Raw genomic sequence first — 17,759 nt, 5'->3', positions numbered from 1 at the left:
AAGGATATATTGACTGACAGGTAGGCGTGGCAAACGATGAAATGACTGGTGGTGGGCACGAGAGACGGCAAGCTACTGTGTAGTCATTGGTTGGCATTATGATGTGTATTTACCAGTAAAGAACGATGCATAATAGTTTTGTAATGAACGGTGAACAGGTAATAGTAGCGATGAATCTTTTAAGGTGCTGATTAATGTTATGATACGTGTGTATCCGCATGAGTGTCTTTAAAAATAAAAGTACAGTAATAAAAAATTAATATTTTGTTAATAAACAATTTATGTGCTAGTCCACCCATGATTCTAAAGAAAAAAGGTTAGGTTACCCCCTCCGTTTTGGGGGGGGGTTCAAGCTCCCATGGGATTCAAGTGGAGGTAACCTGACATTTTTTCACCATTAGGGCATATTATTGAACAAGAAAATAAAAATACAGTCATAAAAAAATTATTTTTTTATGAATGTATTTCTAAATATGACTGATTCTAAAGAAAAAAAGGTTAGGTTACCCCCTCCACTTCGGGAGGGGTTCAAGCTCCCATGGGATTCAAGTCGAGGTAATCTGACCTTTTTTCACCATTACGAAATACTGTAATGGTGAAAAAAGGTTAGGGCATGTGCAATTAGGACATGATACCATTAATGCTGCTAAAGTGATACTAAAATGATGTTATCGTGTGCTGTGTTCACGCACCAATCAGTACATCATTTGCCACGCCTACCCGTCAATCAATATATCATTCTCGACTTTGCTCCAGACCGATAACACCTACCGTTTGTTGACTGAGTGAGCAGCGCTAGAATGCCGTATCGGGAAACTAATTTTCCGCATAAGTTATCCGACATTTCTCTTCGTTCTCGTGCAGACTTTCTTTACCTTCGCCCAAATTCTTACAATGTAATTAATTTGTATCTAATCATGAATGAATGAATGAAATAAAGTGCCATAGACACTTTAAACACTCTAAACACACTAGAGGAGTGTGAGCTGGGCTGTAGTGTCTAGGGCGCCTCCGTAGCCAGGTGGGAAGGAGCAGCAGTGCGTAGCACACGCTTCTTGATTAGACCGGGGTTCGAGCCTGTCACCACCAAATACGGAGGATGCGGAAAGGTCATTCAGGGGATGACTACCACATATCCCGGAGCAATATGACCTTAGTTGCTAATGCTCCTAAAAACCAAAATAACAATAACAGTAACAACTGTAGTGTCTATGACACTACCAGCACATCTACTGCCAAGTAGATGTGCCTTGGTATCTAACAACCTGCTTCATATAGCCTGGTATGGACGAATATCTCTGATGGAACATTTGACCCTTGAATGATGGGAGATCTACCTAATAAACTTGCTACTCAAGGTATAATAATCAGGGCATGGAAGGAATGAGTCTGACATAGCTGAATGGTCCGAGTGCAAAAATCGTAGTACATGCAAATATTGAGTAGACCGTGGTTCAAGCCTTAATGACTGCTAAATGCAGCTAATGATTGTATTCATTGCCAAAATGATTACTGTAATTGTAAACTCCTCTGACTTAATGGTCATGATGGAATATAGAAGGATTTTTGTTTCTTTTTTTTTAATGAACTAGATCCTTTCAGGTTAACATATGAACTTGTTCCTTTAAGGTGAAACAAGTTCTTATGTTAACTTCATTTACTCTTACATAAAGCATTCCAACAGCGTTTGTCACCTAATACTTGGAGGGTTAGTATGGCTAACTTTTGAACAAATGTGTTTGAAATAAGTTGACCTAAGGACTTGGTAGTCCTTAGGTCAACTTGTTGTGAAGGCAAAATTTCTTCTGCTGTGAGCCACTGATCAAAAAAAAAAAAAAAAATATATATATATCTTTGGAGTTACATAAATTTTTTTGGTAAAATCATAAAGATACTTTATAATTTTTAAGAGTGAAGTTGAATGAAGGAACAAAAAAATTAGTATGTTTTTATTTTCGTTCCCATACAAACTATGTTGGATAATAACCTGCGCTGTAACTACAATCCAGGTAAATAACTAGAGTTAACATATCATTTTCTGCTTTAAAAATTCTGAAGAAATATTCAGCAATATGTGTTTGAGACAGGTGAACTACGTCAAAGCACTTCAGAGAAATCCTCACAACATTCAAGCCATGTGGACTGTGTCCCATCAGCTATTTCTTTGGAGAGTTACACTCTAGCCCTTCGTCTCCACATCCTTTCCTTCCTTTCTTTTTGAATTGTAGGGTCAGTTCGGTTTTCTCAAATATGCACACTTTGGTTTTGATTCCCTTGGTAGTCCTTATAAAGCCTACATGGCATATGAAATACATATCAGTTTTTACAGTACAGTAACACATTCTAGCAAATTCACCAAGTTCAAGGGGGACAATAAAAAACACATCATACTTATAAATTACTTCAGTATTTTTTTCCAGCTTTTTCATTTTAATTTTTTAAAACCTTTTTTCCTTGAATTTTGTCCTTTAAGTGACTTCCTAGTTTGCCCAGATGGACAGTGCACTCTTGAACTTGGTGCTCTAGGCAACCATCTAGGTTACTTCTGGAGCTACCACTGCATCCAAACAATTTATGAAATAAACCAGGAACTTTCCAACTACTGATAATACAATACACTTCATTATTGAATAGTAATATTAATAATAATAAGTAATTATAAATAAATACCTTGTTTCCAGTAAACATTTGATTGGCTTATCAGAGATCTTGATTTTCTCCTGCAAAACAAGTTCAAATGTATATGGAATTTCTACACTGCTAAATGAAATGCTGCTAGCAGTATCACTACTTTTATGAGTTCCACTAGTCCACTCCCCCAGCTGAAGAAGGTCATGATTTCTTGAACTTTTCAGGGTATTATCATTCTCTGTAGCTGAAGCATCATCATCGCAACTGAACCAGCTCGGTGACCCACCATCATCATTCATTTGATATTCATTACTCCTATTAAAATGTCTTGTAGATGTCGTAATTACAGAACCACTGTCACTTTCTGATAATCCTTCTTTGTGCCATGAAGGATACTGAATCCGAACACCTGATAGCTTTTTCTTTATGGCATGAGTGGTTAAGGAATTGGAGAGAGCTGCTTTTTCTGAAGTCTGTAAACATCTTGCTCTCCATGATAGCCAGCGGTCAACTAGAGGCGGTTCATGGATATCAGAAATAACATTAAAAGATGAACGACGTTCACTTAAAGAGGTTTTTTTTTGAAATGAACGCATCAACATTTTAGATTCATTTTTCTGAAAAGAAGCTGGTGACCAAATTTTGGATTTTGCCATTTCATCTTCTTTATATGTCACAAAAACATCATCAAATTCATAGCTGTCACTGGTAAAGGAACTAAGATCTCCACTGAGCCACCTGTGTATGTCATCAGCACTTACTGCACGATGAAATGCTTTCTTTTTCTTTGCTGACCGCGACTCAAACTTTTGGAGTTCCAATAATGACATAAATTTTCTTTTAGTCCTCTCACGTTCATCTAAAAAAAAATCAGATATTCTCTGTGCAGATTCCTGTGAGGATGAATCATAAGATTGATTGCTTAATTCAAAACCATTTATATGGGAAGCTTCCTTTGGCACTGATATCTTTTGGATGGTTTCACTTGCTGGTGATGAGCAAGCACATTTTACTGTTTTATAAGATGAAGAGCTACATGTGCACTGATTTCCTGGGGAGACTGAATTAACCATGCAGAAGGCAGGTGCTGAACTAGTCAAGTTAGAAGAGTAATTTTGAAAAGTGGCTTGTTTTGCATTGTTATTACTAGTACTGTATGAATGTTTAGTAATATCCTTTGTTTTAACATCATCTGTATTATTCTCACAGTCACTATACTTGTTACTGTCAAAATTGATACCTACAGAAGATGTTGTACAAGGATCAGATTCTAATGAATCTGGAAGTTCTTTTATTTGTGGTGACATCATATCATGATGGCAGCTTTCCAGACGTGTATGAATTTTTCTTTTAACCATAGTCTGGGTAAGCACATCATCCTCAAGTGACAGTGGTGGATCTGGTGACACAATGGTATCTGTACTATGATGACGACTGCAGTGGATTCGCCGTACAGTAGAGCCACTGGTATCCTCGCTTCGATCTTCAGGAGATGGTTCACTTTCATGTTCCTGTTCAATTGTAATGGGGAGAGTTTCGGGGACAAGTGTGCTTTCTCTTCGGCTGAGTGTTAACAAAGGGGTTGGTGTGGGAGTAGTATAGCAACCACTGTCGCTTCTGTGTCGATCCTCATTTTGTTCAGTTTCAGTTTCCCGTCGCCGACGTTCCAAAAGTAATTCCTAATAAGAAAAAAATTACAAAACTTTAAAAATAAATAAATAGAAAGCTTAAATTAATCAACAAAATGAAATGAGGAGGGAACCATGCTACTCTTAAGAATAAAGCCTGTGACAGAATAGGAGGGAATAAAATAGCTTATAAAAACTGAAGTTCTCTGGAATTCAGATCCAGAATTTGATGAAATTGAACCACATGATACACAAAAAGATGTAGAGGATATTTCAAAAAAAAAAAAAAAAAGTAGCCAAGTTTACTGAACAATTTTTTTTTTAAATTCTGATTTGGTTTTTTAAAATAATTTTACTGTAATGTTTGGTAATTAAGTCAAAATAAGAACAAATTAATATTTAAAAGAATTTATCTATAAAGCTTTCTTTTTCAAGTTTCAAAATTCCAGAGAGAAATTCATTCCACAGAGCCAGTCCTGAGAAGAAAACTGACTTTCCTGACCCTGCATACTCAGTCCTGAATGAGTTAAGCTGCAAAGCAGAGATATTCTCTAGAACAAAAACTGACTACTACAAATATTCTGTAAATAATGAAAAAAGGTTCAAGCAAATTTGTGATTCATTTTATTCAATATTGCTTAAGAAAAAGGCCATTAAAACATCTTAGGAATTGAAATCTTTCTGATTTCTTAATGTATGAACTGAAGCATGTTATTCTACGTATTGGAAAAAAGTCTATTTGAATAATTCCCACTATTCAGTTTAATAGTACTGCACTGTTAAACTGCTCAGGAGGGCTTACAATTAAAAATAAATTTTGATATCTTATTTACAGTTAGTATCTCACAATTTTGCAAAATTGTGAGATACTACTTGTCATGCTAAATAAATGATGCTCTTTATTGCACAACAAGGAATCAATAGTATTGTTTAATTCTTCATTGGGAGATAGAAGTTAATTTAAGATAAATTAATAGGTTAATTATAGCTAAAAAAAAGCAAATATAAACATAAAGTAAATCATTTAGAAATTACAAAAAAAAAAACAATGAAAACCGATGACTTTACAAGCTGGAGAAAAACAAAATAGATTGTTTTGGAGAGTTGGCCGCACCCAGTGCTCAATTCCTTGGAATGGGATTGGAGCAAGTTGAGAAATTACTTCACTGTATTCCTTGAAAAATCTGTTGTGATCACACCTAGCTTTTGATGATGAAGAGGAGAAGTATCTCTCCCCATCATCAAATCATCATCACTATCATCTCTCTGTAATACCAAGATTATTACTGTGATAGATAAGTGAAGGAAATTGCTAAACTGCCCTCCCCCCCACATCTTTAGTATGGTTAAGATCCTTAACTATACCAAACCAGCTGTCGGGTCTCCTGATTCCTGCAACATTTGTGTTTGCAAAAGCCTAATTTTGTATCTGAAAGTAATTTCAACAGATGCTCATATAGTATAGAAATGGTGAACTAAGTACAGTAGTCAAGATTTTACCATTCATGCCACTCAACCAAAGTTATTGGCTTTATCCCCAATTTTAACAGGCTAACTTATTTCTTGTAAAGATGAACTCCAAGACTATTTGATCAATCATAAAGATTGGCTAATTTTGGTCAGAATTTTCAAAATGTGAGGAGAATGACAAATAAGTTAATACTTCTATTGACACTCTTATCAACAGGTCCTGGAATTTCATCCTATTAGTATTAGTAGTGGCAAATGATGAAAGAAAGCAAGCTTATATAGTATCAGCCCAAAAAAAAAAAAAAACTTCCCACATCACCTGTCCATCCCCTCCAATAATTTTTCTAGTTCTTCTTTGAATTTATTCAAACTACCCACTTCCACAACAACAGATGTGGAAGTGGATAGTTCTGTTCTTTGTTTTGTTCCAACAGTCAACCACCTACTGGCTGAAGGCAAACTTCCACACATCTATCCTTCCTCAATTTGAAATTATGACCCATCATGTTTATAGTCTGAGCAAGAGGAAGAACGTCATCAGCATTGAGCTTGCTTAATACATTCAAAACCATAAACACCTTGATTAGATCACCTTGCAGGTGACTAGTTTTTTTTTTTTTTTGATTTGGTAGTTGTTGGCGCATCGGCTTCTGTGGCTATATTGCACCTCCCAAGGTTTTTGCAGTACTTTGATCCAAGCCCGAGGCGGGAATCGAACCCGCGACCTTTGGGTTGCCGGGCAGGTACTTTACCCACTCGGCTAGCCCGGTCAGCAGGTGACAAGTCTCCAGACACTGCAATTTTCAGAACTGAAGCCTTTCTTGGTAACAGCAGCCTCGAGATCTACATGCAGTACTCAAAATACAGCTTAACCATTGTGTTGTATAACTAGATAATCACCTTCTTAATCCCTGTTAGCAAAATTAGCATTAGCATTAGTAGAGGCATATGATGCAAGAAAGCAAGCTTATTCAGCATCAGCCAAAAAAAAAAAAAAAAAAAAAACCCTCTCCCATTTCACCCCTCCGTTCGTTCGAAATACCTGTCCAGTTGAGCTTTAAATTTGTTTAGGCTATCAACTTCAACAACAAGTGATGGAAGTCGGTTCCACCAACCAACCACCCGCTGGCCAAAGGCAAATTTCCGCACATCTATCCGACATCCGTCCTTCCTCAATTTGAATTTATGCCCTCTGAGGTGATTATTCTGAGAAAGATGAAGAATCCCACTGGCATTGAGCATGCTCAAACCATTCAAAGCCTTATACACCTCTATCAGATCACCTCGCTGGTGCCTAGTCTCCAGACTCTGTAATTTGCAAAACTTAAGCCTTTCTTCGTAAGAGCAACCCTTTGTTCCATTTACTAATCTTGTTGCCCTTCTCTGTACCCGTTCCAGCAGCTCTACGTCCTTCTTGAAATGAGGCCTCCAGACCTGTATACAGTACTCAAGATGTGGCCTAACCATTGCCTTATACAAGGGAATAATAGGTTCCTGTATATCACTGACAAAACTCCATGAACTATCCTGGCAGCCTCTCTCTCTGCACTTCTCAGAGAACTTCATGTCTGGCTGCACAATTATCCCCAGATTTTTTTCGTTTTTCACTACACTGAGCGTAGTATGACACAGTTGGTACAGTTGGTTAGTGTGGAATGTTAATCTATGTTAATTAGCAGAGACCTGCATCTGTGAAAAGCTAGCTAACATTGCTTTAAAGTTACACCGTCCATGTCCTTATCATAAAGGAAATTTCTGTTCTTTTCCCCAGTCAAAAAATATAAAATTACCAAGGTTAAAAATTTACACCAGTTCATTATACAGTCACTAAAAATAACTGTGACAACTGGCTGAACTGATATATGGTATTTATATATAGACATGAAGCTTTGTTTCAAGACGCAAAATTATTGTAGAAGACTTCAATCAATACTCAGCATAGAGGACTACGAAATGCTCCTAATGGTGGCTTATAATGCTTATATCCTTGTCTCCTACAAGATTTAACAAGTCTTTATGCTGAGTTTTTAGAGATTTTTCAGTTGAAAACTTTAACTGATAAGTGAACTTTCCTGTATTTTGTAATATATAAATTAAAACAAAGAATTCATCAATCAGTACTAACTCATGTCACCTATTTGAAGTAACCAAGAGTATTCAAGTTCTGATCACACTTATGGATTAGCCTTAAAGATTTTCCAGCTCAACAAGCACACACTCACACACACACATGCACACAGAAAATGCTTAGCTGTACTGCTCTCTATAGTGAGAACAATAATATTTTTTCTCACCTGTATTCTTTCTTGTATCTTTTCAACATCTGGGACATCAGCAGTGCTGGTATGGGTAAAAGGTGAGTCTATTGAACTAGTACTACGGGAAAGTCGTGAAACAACATCATAAAAGATCAATGAGCCCTCTCCAGTTCCAACTAGAACACTTCCATCAAATGGAAGCAAGGTGGTAATCCTTGCATGACAGATATAATTGTCTTCTTCTTGCTATACACACACAGAAAAAAAAAAAAAAAGAATGTATACTATAATGATTCTTATCATTAATTCAATATAATTATTCTAGTTAGAAATGATTGAGTTACAAAGGGTTAAATATTTAGTATCAGTATTTATATTATTATAGGAAAAAGATGCATGGAAGCAAGCAAAAAAAAATAAACTTCATGAGATCAGTCTTCTGTTATTCCTTAAGAGATTTCACTCACATCTGTGCCCTCTGCTCAGTGTGTCACTTCTACCATTTCACTGATACCCATCCCCCTTCTCATCGGGAACAAACTTTACAAACTTCTCTTCTTCATAAGTAAAATTAGTGCTGCTCACCAATCTGAAAATCCTTTCAAACCTCTTTAGAAGTGCTGTGTATTTTTTTAAGCTTCCTGAAATTATGGCTTCCGCAACTGAATATGATATTTAAATGCAGTCTCAATCACCTTATACAAAAGGATATTTCTCCCTACTTATAAAGGTATTATAAATCAGACAAGACACTTTGTGCCTTTTGCCTGTATAGTGACTAGTCAATATTTTAATTTAGCATTAACATTAGCATTAGTAGAGGCATATGATGCAAGAGGCATATGAGGCATATGCAGCAGCATCAGCCAGAAAAAAAAAAAAAAAAAAAAACCGTCACTTCACCTCTCCGTTCGTTCGAAATACCTGTCCAGCTGAACCTTAAATTTATTTAGGCTATCAACTTCCACAACAAGGGATGGAAGTCTGTTCCACCAACCAACTACCCATTGGCTAAAGGCAAATTTCCACACATCTATCCTACATCTGTCTTTCCTCAATTTGAATTTTATGCCCTCTCAGGTGATTATTCTGAGCAAGAGGCAGAATCCCATCAGCATTGAGCATGCTCAAACCATTCAAGGCTTTATACACCTCTATCAGATCACCTTGCCAGTGCCTAGTCTCCAGACGCTGTAATTTGCAAAACTTAAGCCTTTCTTTGTAAGAGCAACCCTTTGTTCCATTCACTAACCTTGTTGCCTTTCTCTGTATGCGTTCCAGCAGCTTTACATCCTTCTTGAAATGAGGCCTCCAGACCTGTATACAGTACTCAAGGTGTAGCCTGACCATTGCCTTATACAAGGGAATAATCACCTCCTTATCCCTGCTAGAAAAATTCCTGTATATCATTGATAAGACACCATGAGCTACTCTTGCAACCCGTCTGCACTGCTCAGAGAACTTCATATCTGCCTGCACAATTACCCCCAGGTCCTTTTCATTCTCTACCACTGTCAGTCAAGGCTTTTAACATGTACTCCTCCTATCCCTCCCACAGATACGTCAAATTTAATCCTAACTTACGACTTTTTCCCCACATTGAACTGTACTTAGTATTAGTATTAGTAGTGGTAAATGATGCACAAAAGCAAGCTCATAAAGCATTGGCCAAAAAAAGAAAACTATACACTTCGCCCACCCATAACCTCTAAGAATTTGTCTAGTCTTCCTTGAATTTATTCAAACAACTGACTTCCACAACAACAACAAATGGAAGTTTGTTCCTAGAATCAACTGCCTGCTGACTATCTATCCTGCAACCATACTTCCTCAACTTCAATTTATTCTCCCTCATGTGTGTAGTCTCAGAAAGAGGAAGAATACTATCAACGTTTAGCTTACTCAATCCATTAGGCCTTAAACACCTCAATCAGATCTTCCTGCAGTCTCCAGATACTGCAATATGCAGAACTGAAGCCTTTCTTAGTAAGAGCACAAATGAGGCCTCCAGACCTGTATACAGTACTCAAGATGCAGCCTAACCAAGGGAAAGGGAATAATCATCTCATGATGATATAGAGAAACGCAAAGTTTCTGTATATCATTGACAAAACCCCATGTGCTGTCCTGGATGCATGTGTGCACTGCTCAGAGAATTTCATACCTGGCTGCACAATTACCCCCAGGTTTTTTCATTTTCCACTTCCCATTGTGTACCACTCAACTGGTATGTTAAGCTGGGATTACTGCTACCCATATGCAGTACCTTGCATTAGCATTAGCATTAGCATTAGTAGAGGCATTTGATGCAAGAAAGCAAGCTTATGCAGCATCAGCCAAAAAAAAAAAAAAAAAAAAACCCACTTCCACTTCACCCCTCTGTTCGTTCAAAATACCTGTCCAGCTGAGCCTTAAACTTATTTAGGCTATCAACCTCCACCACAAGGGATGGCAGTCTGTTCCACCAACCAACCACCCGCTGGCTAAAGGCAAATTTCCGCACGTCTATCCTACATCTGTCTTTCCTCAATTTGAATTTATGCCCTCTCAGGTGATTTTTCTGAGCTAGAGGAAGAATCCCATCAGCATTGAGCATGCTTAAACCATTCAAGGCTTTATACACCTCTATCAGATCACCTCGCTGGTGCCTAGTCTCCAGACACTGTAATTTGCAAAACTTAAGCCTTTCTTCGTAAGAGCACCCCTTTGTTCCATTCACTAATCTTGTTGCCCTTCTCTGTACTCGTTCCAGCAGCTCTACATCCTTCTTGAAATGAGGCCTCCAGACCTGTATACAGTACTCTAGGTGTGGCCTGACCATTGCCTTATACAATGGAATAATCACCTCCTTATCCCTGCTGGAAAAATTCCTGTATATCATTGACAATACTCCATGAGCTACTCTTGCAGCCCGTCTGCACTGCTCAGAGGACTTCATATCTGCCTGCACAATCACCCCCAAGTCCCTTTCATTCTCTACCACTGTCAGTGTAGTACCACAGAGTTGATACGTTGCTCTGGGGTTGCTTTTTCCCATGTGTAGTACTTTACATTTGTCAATGTTAAACTTCAAACTTTTAGTTTAATATTGACATTTGTCAATATTAAACTTCAACTACCATTACAATGGGCCCAGCACTAATAACATTACTCCATGAAGAGCGGTGTCCATTGATAACCATTCTTTGTCTTCTCCCACTCAACTATCCCTTTATCCATAGCAGTAACTTGCCCTTAATACCACATTTCTCCAGCTTGTACAACAGTCTTATGTGCAACAGTATCAAAAGAGTTCTTGAAATACAAATACTGTATATGATATCAAAATTATTTTTTGCATCCAGTTCCTTGGATCAAATCCATGTTGAGTAATACTCAGATCTCTTACTCTTAATATTATTAGTGCCAATGTGTATAATATCACCTTTTTTTGACCCTAAAAAGATATCTGCTCTATGGCGTCATGTACTTTTGCCCCTGGAAGACATACTCTGGTCCATTTCCATTTAGTGAACTTTGAAACTTTTTATATAGCATATGAAGTAGTTTTAGTTTGAGCTGTATAATATTGATTGTATTCATAATAAACCAACTTAGAAAGCTTTGATTATGCTTTACCTTTTTTTTTGGCTGTATATATCAAAACAAACCCTTAGCCATAATTATGAGGGCATCCTTGGACTGCTTGCTTTCTTGCATCGTATGCCTCCATTACTACTACTATTACTACTACTACTACTACAACTTTTAATTATCAAATGCACTTGCTTTCCTAGCAGGTTGTTCAATTCTTACAATCTAAAGTAATCAATCCAGTCATACTCAGTCAATTAAAAAAAGTAAAGTAAAGTGCAGCCATTATCAACCCACTGCAGGATGGAAGCCTCCTCAACAATTCATGTTGAGGGAAATGGACCATAATCTGCCACGCTGGTCCAGTGCGGGTTGGCAGATCGACCGTATTCAGCAGTCAGGGGCTTGAACCCCGGTCTACTCAAAGAGCGTGTGCTACTGCACTCCCGCTCCTGCCCACTCGGCTACGGAGGCCGTTCTCAGTCAATTAGGTGATTTCAAATGTCATTCCAGTCAGCATTATTAAAATTATAAGAAGAATCTGCAGGTTTACACTTTTCGTTAAAAAACATTTCAAAGTCCATTTCAAATTGAGTCACAGAGAGGGTAGTTTTTTTGGTCAGATGGTCGTCAGATGTTTTCTAATTGTGAGCTAGTGGTTAATACCACTAGCTCACAATTACAAAACACTAGATCTAAAAAATTCATTAATCGTGTAGACAAAAAATTTATATTGTTCTGGATTTAATTTCAAAAAACAAACTTGGAAGTTTGTTTTTTGCATTTGTATCAAGGTTGATTTCATAATGTATGTTGAAATTTCCCAGGATGATAATATCAGTACTTGGGGACAGGGCTGGATTTTGGTGTTCATAGGCCCCAGGTACTTTTATTCCAAAATGTGCTAAAAAAAAGCATAAAACGTTTCTTCTATTGTAATACTTTGACTGCAAATCATGGCAATTAACGTGACTCAAGTTTCAACTATAATAAATGATAGACCACCTCAACTGACGGAGCAACCATCACATCAATTCTAGTTTCAAGAACAGTCGCTAGATAGTGTATGTGTATTGAATTGAAGCTCTTAGAGTCAACTGCGCACGTTTTCTCAGCTTGTTTTTTATTAGTCACAGTGAAAAGAGTGAAGCGTTTTTTTTTTTGTTTTTTTTCCGCTTCCTTTGTAGGCCCTAGGCACTGCGCCTATGGGGATGACCACTGATATAAAATTCTTGAGTTGTTTTTTCAGCTTTTTAAATTGAGACCAGATGTAGATCAATATAATGACTATAATGTTATTATAAGTTTCAAAGTGGAAAGGGATTTTACAAGATGCATCCACAACAAGTTTCAAAGTGGAAAGGGATTTTACAAGATGCATCCACAACAAGTTTCAAAGTGGAAAGGGATTTTACAAGATGCATCCACAACAAGTTTCAAAGTGGAAAGGGATTTTACAAGATTTCCAGTGTTTTCATAATATACTCTTACGTAGTTTTTCCATTAGATGAATAGTACTTGTACCTCAACACTTTTCTTAGGATTTCTTGAATTCTTACTATAATAATATACTTTTAATAACTTCATAACATACTCTTATGTAGTTTTTTTCCATTAGATTAATAATTTGTGTACCTCAATGCTTTTCTTAGAATTTCTTGAATTAAGAATCTTACTGGTATTCTTATTTAGCATTTGAATTGTTATTTCCTATTATATTTGTTCTTTATCATTCCCTAGTCTTTTTGTAAGTGCATATTTATTATAAGATATAAATAGCATTATTAAGGCACTCTCTGGCAACATATTAGATTTTGATGAAGCTTGAGTATATTTTTCATTACATAAAATCTCCAAAGTAGGGTAAATGTCTGAATATAGCTTTTGAAATCATTATTGGTTTGTCTAGGCTATAGTACTTAGTTTTTTATGACAACTTGAAGTTTCCTAAATAATTCGGTTAACATGATTTGATTTTACCTTTGGTGAACGTGGATAGCTGTTGTCTTTGACATCAAAGAGCAACCTACAGGTAAGTCGCTGGGGATCCCACAGTTGCAGGATAGAAGAACCTCTGATGGTAATCCACACACCATGCTGACCAAGAACCACAATGGAGATGTAATCCAAACAGCTGGATGAGGTCTGGAATTGATCGACTGTGTCGAGAGTGCTATACAAATATAATTGCTCATCTTCAACATATGCTAAAGAAAAATTGGTAGAATAATTATGAAACACTAAATGCTTACTCCAACAACCACTTTACTATATTTTTTCTTCTGCAATTTGAAGACTTGTTTGAAAAAAAATATTTTTTATTAACAGCATGTAAAGATTAAAATATTAATAAGTTGTAGATAATTACAAAAAGACCTGCTTTTGGAGACTATCCAGCACGACCTGTAACTATGTTAAATTATAAGTACAGGTGTAAAATAAAAAATACCAAGAGAAAGCACATGCATGGATTGTACATGGTATGAAAGCAGTTCAAAAAATGAGCAGTATAGGCTAATAGAGTGGATACAGAGCTTCACATAATAGCAACACTGGGTTAAACAAAATTAAAAAAAGTAAAAAAGTATGTTATATAATGTATATTACAGATTATTATTATTATTATTATTATTAGCCATATGGTGCAAGGAAGCCTGCAGCTTATGCTGCACCAGCAGAAAAAAAAAATAGAAGAATGATGACATCCAGCTCAGGACCCTGGATGTGCCAAGCCCATACTCACCAGATGTGAGCCCCTGGGGTTATGATTGGATAAAGCCATAACCAATAGGATGCTATCATTTATAGTGGGATGCCATCTTTTCAAAGCTCAGACAGAGTTTATGGGGCCCAAGGCAACACATTGCAGTGTGATCTCCTCCATTGGGTACTATAGTTTATGTTAAATCCAGTTGATCCCCCTCACAAACTAACACTTTAAATGAATAACTATTTGGTTCACATTTTTCTTCCAAAAATTTGGTTTAAAATGAGTAAAAACATTGAATTATTAGAATTCAACGTTTTTACTCATTGCATAGTTGCTATTCTAAGCCATTATTACTTATCTGCATAGTTGATATTCTAAGCCAATAACTTATAGAGGAGGGGAAGTCCATATGGACTGGAGATGTGCAAATGTGACCCCAATTCATAAAGGAGGATCAAAGGGTGACACAAATAATTACAGACCTGTTAGTTAAATTCCAGGGAAATTAATGGAGGCACTGGTTACAGAAGCATTGCAAGATCATCGTTGTTGTTGTTTGGGGTTTAATGGCACAAGAGCAACTTCGGCTATATTGCGCCTGTTCAAGTTTTGTTATTTTCTGTTTTGATTTGACTGTTACTGATTTGACATATTAGATATGATTGGTTAAGTTTATTAAACTGAGGTATGAAAAGAGTTCACTGATGTTTGATTTTTCTCCCATAATGAGTTCAAGGCTTAATGGCTCATTTGAATGCGATTTGAAAGCGGATTGGCAGGCAATTTGGTATTGTGGACATTCTATGATGATGTGCTTCACTGTTAGTGTGGTCAGACACTGAGGGCATTGTGGAGGATCGTCTTTCATTAGGAGGTAAGAGTGTGGTTAAATGTGTGTGTCCAATGCGAAGCCGGGCGAGGATAACCTCTTCATGTCTGTTTGACCAAAAACTTGATTTCCAGGATTTCTGCTGTTGTTTGATTTGATATAATTTATTGTTTGTTTGAGATTTCCAGGTCTGTGTCCATATATTTTCAGAGGCTTTTCGATTGATGTTTTTGAAGTCATTGAGCAGTATTTTATGCAAGTGAAAATTTTCGTTAGACGGATGTTTTGCAGCATCATCCGCATGTTCATTGCCGAGTATTCCAGAATGTCCAGGAATCCAAGTGAATCTGACTCTTTGTTTTTTTTTTTCTAAGGTGTGATAAAGAGGAAAGAATTTTTCTTACATATGGATGAGATGGATGATCTTCTATCTGTAAAGCATATATTGCACTTAATGAGCCTGTGAAAATGATACTTTGTACGAGGGAAGTTTTGGCAATGTGATCTAGGGCGAGACTTATTGCAAACAATTCAGCACTAAAGATACTGCACTCTATTGGAAGAGACTGTGAAATTATGCTGTTTGGCAATACAACTGCAGCACCAACGTGTGTACCCGTCTTGGATCCATCAGTGTACAGATGAGAACAGTCTGAGAATTGTGTTACATAAGAGGAATGTAGCTGTTTTATATGTTGACTTGGGATATTGTTCTGTTTCCATTTTATGAGCACCATGTCACAGTCAACTGAACTGATTTCCCACGGTGGAAGGGCTGTGGGGGTATCTTGGTAGATTTTATCCATACTTAAGTTCAACTGTGAGAGTATTTCTTTTAGTCGGTTGCCTGCAGGTTTGCATATATTAGGTTTGTTCGTATATAAAGTTTCCCATTTCGGTTTATACAGATATTGCCATGTTGGATGTCCAGGAAGGCTCTGAACTTTTGCAGCATAGTTCATAAGAAGAATTTGTCTACGAAGACAGTGGGAGTTCATGGATCTCTGTATAAAGACTATACACAGGTGAAGTACGAAAGGCTCTGGAAACAATACGTAATGCACTGTGATGAATTGGATCTAACCAATTCAACACACTTTTCCTAGCTGAGGAGTAAATGGGAGAACCATAATCTAATCTGGATTTTATCGTTGCATGATAAACATGCAAAAGTGAGTAACGATCAGCCCCCCATGTCATGGCTGATATCGCTCATAGAATGTTTAATTTCTTTAAGCACACGGTACGTACATATTTTATATGTTCTAGAAAATTTAATTTGGAATCCATTATTAGTCCTAGAAGTCGGATACTACGTTTGATTGGGATTTGTTGGTTGCTTATTCTTAGTTCTGGGTCAGGATGCATCTTTCGTTTTCTGCAGAAGTGTATTGCCACTGTCTTTTGTACTGAGATTCAATATCCATCTATAATGGATACTGAATCTCAATCGAGAGGCAGCTCCAATAGTACATTGGAGCTGCCTCTCGATTGTCCGCATATTCTGTGAATGACATGATATTGTGAGGTCGTCGGCATATAGGTAGGTTTCTACTGTTACTGGAATAACTTCTGTTATAAGGTTTATTTTGATAGCGAAAAGGGTTGCACTGCAAGATCATCTAGACAAGACTTCAGTTATGGTTCAGACACAGCATGGTTTGTTAAGGGGAAGTCTTATCTGACCAATTTTATTGGATACTATGATGTGATCACAAAGGAACTGGATGCAAAGGATAATTTTTATATCATATACTTGGATCTTAGGAAGGCTTTTGATTCTGTTGAACATGGAAGACTGTTGCACAAATTGGAGCAGTGTGGTGTGGAGGCAAACTGCTGCTATGGATAAAGGGACGGTTCAGTGGGAGAAGACAGAAAGTGATAATCAATGGTCACTGCTCTTCGTGGACTAATGTTATTAGTGGAGCCCCCCCAGGGTTCAGTGTTGGGTCCATTGGTGTTTTCTGTATTTATTAATGATATTGACGATGGTATATCGGGCTTCATGTCTAAGTTTGCAGACGATACGAAGGTCGGCAGGGTTGTTAATGACACTAATGACAGTACGCTGCTGCAACAGGATCTAGAAAAGTTGAGCAGGTGGGCTGAGAGGTGGCAATGGAAGTTTAACATTGACAAATGTAAAGTACTGCATATGGGAAGCAGTAACCCCAGAGTAATGTATCAACTGTGTGGTACTACACCAAGAGTGATAGAGAGTGAAAAGAACCTGGGAGTAATTGTTCAGGTAATATGAAGTTTTCTAAGCAGTGCAGACAGTCTGCAAGATTAGCTCATGTGTCTTGTCAATAATATACAGGAATTTTTCTAGCAGGAAAAAGGATGTGATTATCCTCTTGTATAAGGCAATGTGATTATCCCCTTGTCAGGCCACACCTTGAGTACTGCATACAGGTCTGGAGGCCACATTTTAGGAAGGATGTAGAGCTGCTGGAACGAGTACAGAGAAGGGCAACAAGATTAGTGAATGGAACAAAGGGTTGCTCTTATGAAGAAAAGCTTAAGTTTTGCAAATTACAGTCCGGATACTAGGCACCTGTGAGGTGATCTGATTGAAGTGTATAAGGCCTTGAATGGTTTGAGCATGCTCAATGCTAATGGGATGCTTCCTCTTGCCCAGATTAATTGTCTGAGGG

At 37.2% G+C, this 17,759-nt stretch overlaps 1 protein-coding gene across 3 annotated transcripts in view; it reads right to left on the bottom strand.

Moving 5' to 3' along the window:
- The window catches only part of LOC150087653 (uncharacterized), a 354,571-nt gene that overhangs the window by 23,482 nt on the left and 313,330 nt on the right, over positions 1-17,759 (bottom strand). For all 3 annotated transcript variants that reach the window (XR_016546750.1, XM_090369903.1, XM_090369902.1), the window contains exons 25-27: positions 13,541-13,733; positions 8,024-8,233; positions 2,671-4,310 (exon numbers count right to left, since the gene is read on the bottom strand). Coding sequence is in view for 2 of the 3 variants with exons in the window: in XM_090369903.1 (XP_090226029.1) it covers positions 2,671-4,310; positions 8,024-8,233; positions 13,541-13,733 (2,043 nt within the window). In the remaining variant the exon portion in view is untranslated. The remainder of the gene's footprint in view (positions 1-2,670; positions 4,311-8,023; positions 8,234-13,540; positions 13,734-17,759) is intronic.

This window comes from Mastigoproctus giganteus, chromosome 3, assembly GCF_048544385.1.
Source record: "Mastigoproctus giganteus isolate SK-2022 chromosome 3, ASM4854438v1, whole genome shotgun sequence".
NCBI lineage: Eukaryota > Metazoa > Arthropoda > Arachnida > Uropygi > Thelyphonidae > Mastigoproctus > Mastigoproctus giganteus.
This window is presented reverse-complemented; position numbering and strand designations above follow the sequence as displayed.